The sequence below is a fragment of the Homarus americanus genome, unplaced genomic scaffold (assembly GCF_018991925.1).
Source record: "Homarus americanus isolate GMGI-L3 unplaced genomic scaffold, GMGI_Hamer_2.0 scaffold36188, whole genome shotgun sequence".
Lineage (NCBI taxonomy): Eukaryota > Metazoa > Arthropoda > Malacostraca > Decapoda > Nephropidae > Homarus > Homarus americanus.
In genome coordinates, this window is record NW_024718183.1 from 3,180,225 (window position 1) to 3,185,141 (window position 4,917).

Sequence of the window (4,917 nt, forward strand, 5' to 3'; positions counted from 1 at the left end):
GCTGAGGGGCAAAAGGAGGCTGAGGGAAAGAGGAGAGTGAAGGCAAGAGGGAGGGTAAGGGCAAGAGGAGCGTGAAGACAAGAGAAAGATGAGGGGCAAGTGGAGGTTGAGGGCAAAAGGAGGGTGAGGCAAGAGGAGGGTGGAGGGCAAGATAAGGGTGAGAGCAAGAGAAGGGTGAGGCAAGGAGGGAGGCTAAGGGCAAGATGAGGCTGGGAGTAAGAGGAGGCTGAGGGCAAGAGGAGGCTGAGGGCAAGAGACGGTGAGGGCAAGAGGGGGTGAGAGAGGGTGGAGGACAAGAGAAAGGTGAGGGCAAAGAGGAGGTTGAGGGCAAAAGAAGGGTGAGGGCAAGAGGAGACTGAGGGCAAGAGGAGGTTGAGGGCAAAAGGAGGTGTGAGGGCAAGAGGAAGGTGAGGGCAAGAGGAGGGTGAGGGAAGAGGAGGGTGAGGACAAGAGAAGGGTGAGGGCAGAAAGAGGTGTGAGGGGCAAGAGGAGGGTGAGGGGAGAGGCAAGAGAGGGCAAGAGGAGGTGAGGACAAGAGAAGGTGAGGGCAGAAGGAGGGTGAGGGCAAGAGGAGGCTGAGAGCAGAGGGGGCTGAGGGCAAGAGGAGGCTGAGGGAAGAGGATGTTGAACGAAAGAGGAGGCTGAGGGCAAAGAGGAGGCTAAGGGCAAGATGAGGCTGATGGCAAGAGAAGGCTGAGGGCAAGAGGAGGCTGAAGGCAAGAGCACCTAGACTTCATTAAAGGAATAAGACTTGCTTGTGGGTCAAGTATTTGCCTTAAATAAATACGAATAAAATTTTTCTGAAGGAAGGAAAGTTTTTTTTTTTTTGCGTAATTTGTGAATTAAGAAAAAGGTCATAAAATAGTAAACGTTATGCGGGAAATACTTTAAGAATCCTCATAATAAAGTTGGATATTCTTGAATGCTGTTACTAAGTTTTTTTAATTAGTTAGGTTAGGTTAGGTTAGGTGTTAGAGGTTGTCGGGAAGGAAGAAAAATTTGCTCCTATTAAAATTATAAATTTCTACTGTATCGCTATCAAGACTGTCTGATATCTTTTATGTTATCAAGACTGTCTGATATCTTTATGTTATCAAGACTGTTTGATATCTTTATGCCATCAAGACTGTCTCATATCTTTATTATCAAGACTGTCTGATATCTTTATGCTATCAAGACTCTGATATCTTTATGTTATCAAGACTGTTTGATATCTTTATGCCATCAAGACTGTCTCATATCTTTATGTTCAAGACTGTCTGATATCTTTATGCTATCAAGACTGTCTGATATCTTTATGTTATCAAGACTGTTTGATATCTTTATGCCATCAAGACTGTCTCATATCTTTTGGATATCATACTGGAGATCTACTGTCTGATATCTTTATATTATCAAGACTGTTTGATATCTTTATGCCATCAAGATATCTTTATGTTATCAAGGTGATATCTTTATGCTATCAAGACTGTCTGATATCTTTTATGTTATCAAGACTGTTTGATATCTTTATGCCATCAAGACTGTCTGATATCTTTATGTTATCAAGACTGTCTGATATCTTTATACCATCAAGACTGTCTGATATCTTTATGCCATCAAGACTGTCTGATATCTTTATGCCATCAAGACTGTCTGATATCTTTATGCCATCAAGACTGTCTGATATCTTTATGCTATCAAGACTGTCTGATATATTTATGCCATCAAGACTGTCTGATATCTTTATACCATCAAGACTGTCTGATATCTTTATGCCATCAAGACTGTCTGATATCTTTATGCCATCAAGACTGTCTGATATCTTTATGCCATCAAGACTGTCTGATATCTTTATGCTATCAAGACTGTCTGATATCTTTATGCTATCAAGACTGGCACGATATCTTTTATGCCATCAAGACTGTCCTTATCTTTATGTACCATCAAGACTGTCTGATATCTTTATGCCATCAAGACTGTCTGATATCTTTATGCCATCAAGACTGTCTGATATCTTTATGCCATCAAGACTGTCTGATATCTTTATGCTATCAAGACTGTCTGATATCTTTATGCTATCAAGACTGTCTGATATATTTATGCTGTCAAGACTGTCTGATATATTTATGCCATCAAGACTGTCTGATATATTTATGCCATCAAGACTGTCTGATATTTTTATGCCATCAAGACTGTCTGATATCTTTATGCCATCAAGACTGTCTGATATCTTTATGCCATCAAGACTGTCTGATATCTTTATGCCATCAAGACTGTCTGATATCTTTATGCCATCAAGACTGTCTGATATCTTTATGCCATCAAGACTGTCTGATATCTTTATGCTATCAAGACTGTCTGATATATTTATGCCAACAAGACTGTCTGATATCTTTATGCCATCAAGACTGTCTGATATCTTTATGCCATCAAGACTGTCTGATATCTTTATGCCATCAAGACTGTCTGATATCTTTATGGACACAAAGCGGTTTTGTCAATATACTCCATAAAGAGAGTCGTTATATTTATACCCCAAGTCTATTCGCCAACACTGAAGGACTGGGCTAGGCGATCGTAATACAAGGTAAACATATCGATTACCTGTGGCTGGTCTGGCAGGTAGGCAGGTCGGTAAGGTGGGTGGATAGAGGTAGGTCAGCGACGCAGTTTTCCCCTCTCAGTGTATATTAGACAAAGGTTTACCCGCCACTGGTCGATTATCTAAACTAAACTATTCTTCTTAGACCCTTACTTATCTAACTTATTCTTGTGCACTAATCGACCCTCCAGCGTTAGAAAACTCCACTACTCGGCTCTACATCATACTCCTGCTGGTGATGTAGTTATGATAGAGGTCTAAGAATATTATAGAGCAGATATTTTCCTTACATAAAGATAATAAAATAAAAAAAAATATATAAAATTCGACTCCTAAACTGCATCATCTGTCCATGTTACGTCACTGTGGGGTTCGTTACGTCACTGTGGGGTTCGTTACGTCACTGTGGGGTTCGTTACGTCACTGTGGGGTGCCTTGGTCGTGGAATTATTAAACGGAACAACACGACGACGCGGTTCTGCTCGACTGTATCAACACGACACGACCCAGGCAAGCTGAGCACAGGACAATAATTAAGAGATAATTTTTAAGCTGTGGTGATTAACCTGTAAATATTTTATAATTATTTCAATTCGTAGATTTTTATTTCCTTGTCAGCAAAGTCTTCAGAGAATCATTATTATTTGTAGCTGGAACTTGGAAATCATTCTATCAGTTCCTATCAATGCTGTGAATTGCTATACATTAATTTGAGTTACCATACAATGTTCTTATTTGCTATACAACACATACTTGCTGTACAGTACTGTTAGTTATTTGCTCTGTAATGCGTCTATCCGTAATCAAACAGCGTTATCTATATCATTTGCATCCACTGCTGATAACTAATACACAGAGACGGGTGTTCTGTACCCCGCTGACAATGACAACCTCTGCCTCGCCACATAAAGATTCTCTGTGTCACATTATCACTAGCAACACAATGCCGGGAATCGCTGTACAAATCTTACTGAAATATATATACCGTATAGCCTTACCTGTTGCTCTACGATGTTTAGGAAGCAGAGCAAGATAAGAAGAGAAGGGGGATAAATTAAGGTAAAGAGAGAAGGGTAATAGCTAAGAGAGGAAGAGATACATAGTTAAATAGAGACTAAATAGAGAAGGGTGAGAGATAAGAGGAGAGAGAGAGATCTGCTTGAGTGAAATTTTTTTTTTTTTTTTTTTTTTTTAGAAAAGAATATTACCTAAGCGGAACTTAAGCTAAAATGCTGGTCAAGAAAGAGACGCGTAGAGATAGTAAGTAGAGTGAGTTAAGTGCCAAATGTCGCCAGGGAGGAAAACTAAGCATTTATTTTTTTCGTTACCTCAGCACACTTTCATCATGCTAACATACGCTCGTTAACAACACACTACAACTTACTACTGAACAATAAGTTACATGATTGAAGAAAAACTGTCAGTATATACCTATGTCCTGATTCTGAAAGATATACTGTAATATACTGAATTGTTTTGTAAGATATACTAAAAAATGCCTCGTTTTAAATGTACTAACACAAAGCTGGTCTTAGAGTACTGTACATTACTACTTCTCCAGTTTAAGGAGGGAAAAAGCTTGACGTGCCAATATTTGAGAAGCTTAATTTCTAATCTTTTTGGGGGACCAAGAAATATCAAGCTTACCGCCATTGGTGATGAGGGGATGAGGGGATGAGGGTGATAAGGTGACGGAAGGATAAGGTATTAGGATGTGATGACAGAGTTTACCCACAGCCAAATGATGGATAATGCTGTTGCCGCCTCGGGGTTAATGTTGCCAGCCTAATATTCCTCTTGGTTTATGTTCACCCAAATATATTCAACCAATTTTTTCACACTCGTATTCCTACTAGAGATGGGGTATGTATGTATGTATGTATGTATGTATGTATGTATGTATGTATGTATGTATGTATGTATGTATGTATGCGCAATTAACCTCTACCACATCATTAACACACTCGGTACAAAATAACTATCTCATTTATAACAAACACTGGAGACACGGGTGAGTTGTTTTTGCTACGCTCTCTGGTAGTACAGCAGACGCATGGTAGAGACAGTGGACGTATACAGCGGCAGTAGCGGACGCACGGTGGACGCATACTATAGTCGGTGGGCCAAAACTGGAGGCCGAGGTATCGCCAGGAGGGACTAATGTTATATACCATTAGGAAGCTTAACATGTCTACTTTTCAACAATGTATGATAGTAGTGTCATAGGCACAGATTAAGAGGAGAAATTTCATATTAAAGAAGGTTACCCAAACGACTTATATGGGCAGTTCGAATTCACAAGTCGTGTTGCTATACCCTGTATTTTACCATAT

The 4,917-nt window shown here is 39.9% G+C and overlaps 1 protein-coding gene across 1 annotated transcript in view; it reads right to left on the reverse strand.

The window, feature by feature from the left end:
• The window catches only part of LOC121859315, a 28,301-nt gene extending 24,064 nt beyond the window's left edge, over nt 1–4,237 (reverse strand). The window contains exons 1-2 of the mRNA XM_042356110.1: nt 4,232–4,237; nt 1,924–2,455 (exon numbers count right to left, since the gene is read on the reverse strand). Of these exons, the coding sequence (XP_042212044.1) occupies nt 1,924–2,455; nt 4,232–4,237 (538 nt within the window). The remainder of the gene's footprint in view (nt 1–1,923; nt 2,456–4,231) is intronic.
• Between the last annotated feature and the right edge of the window lie 680 nt (nt 4,238–4,917).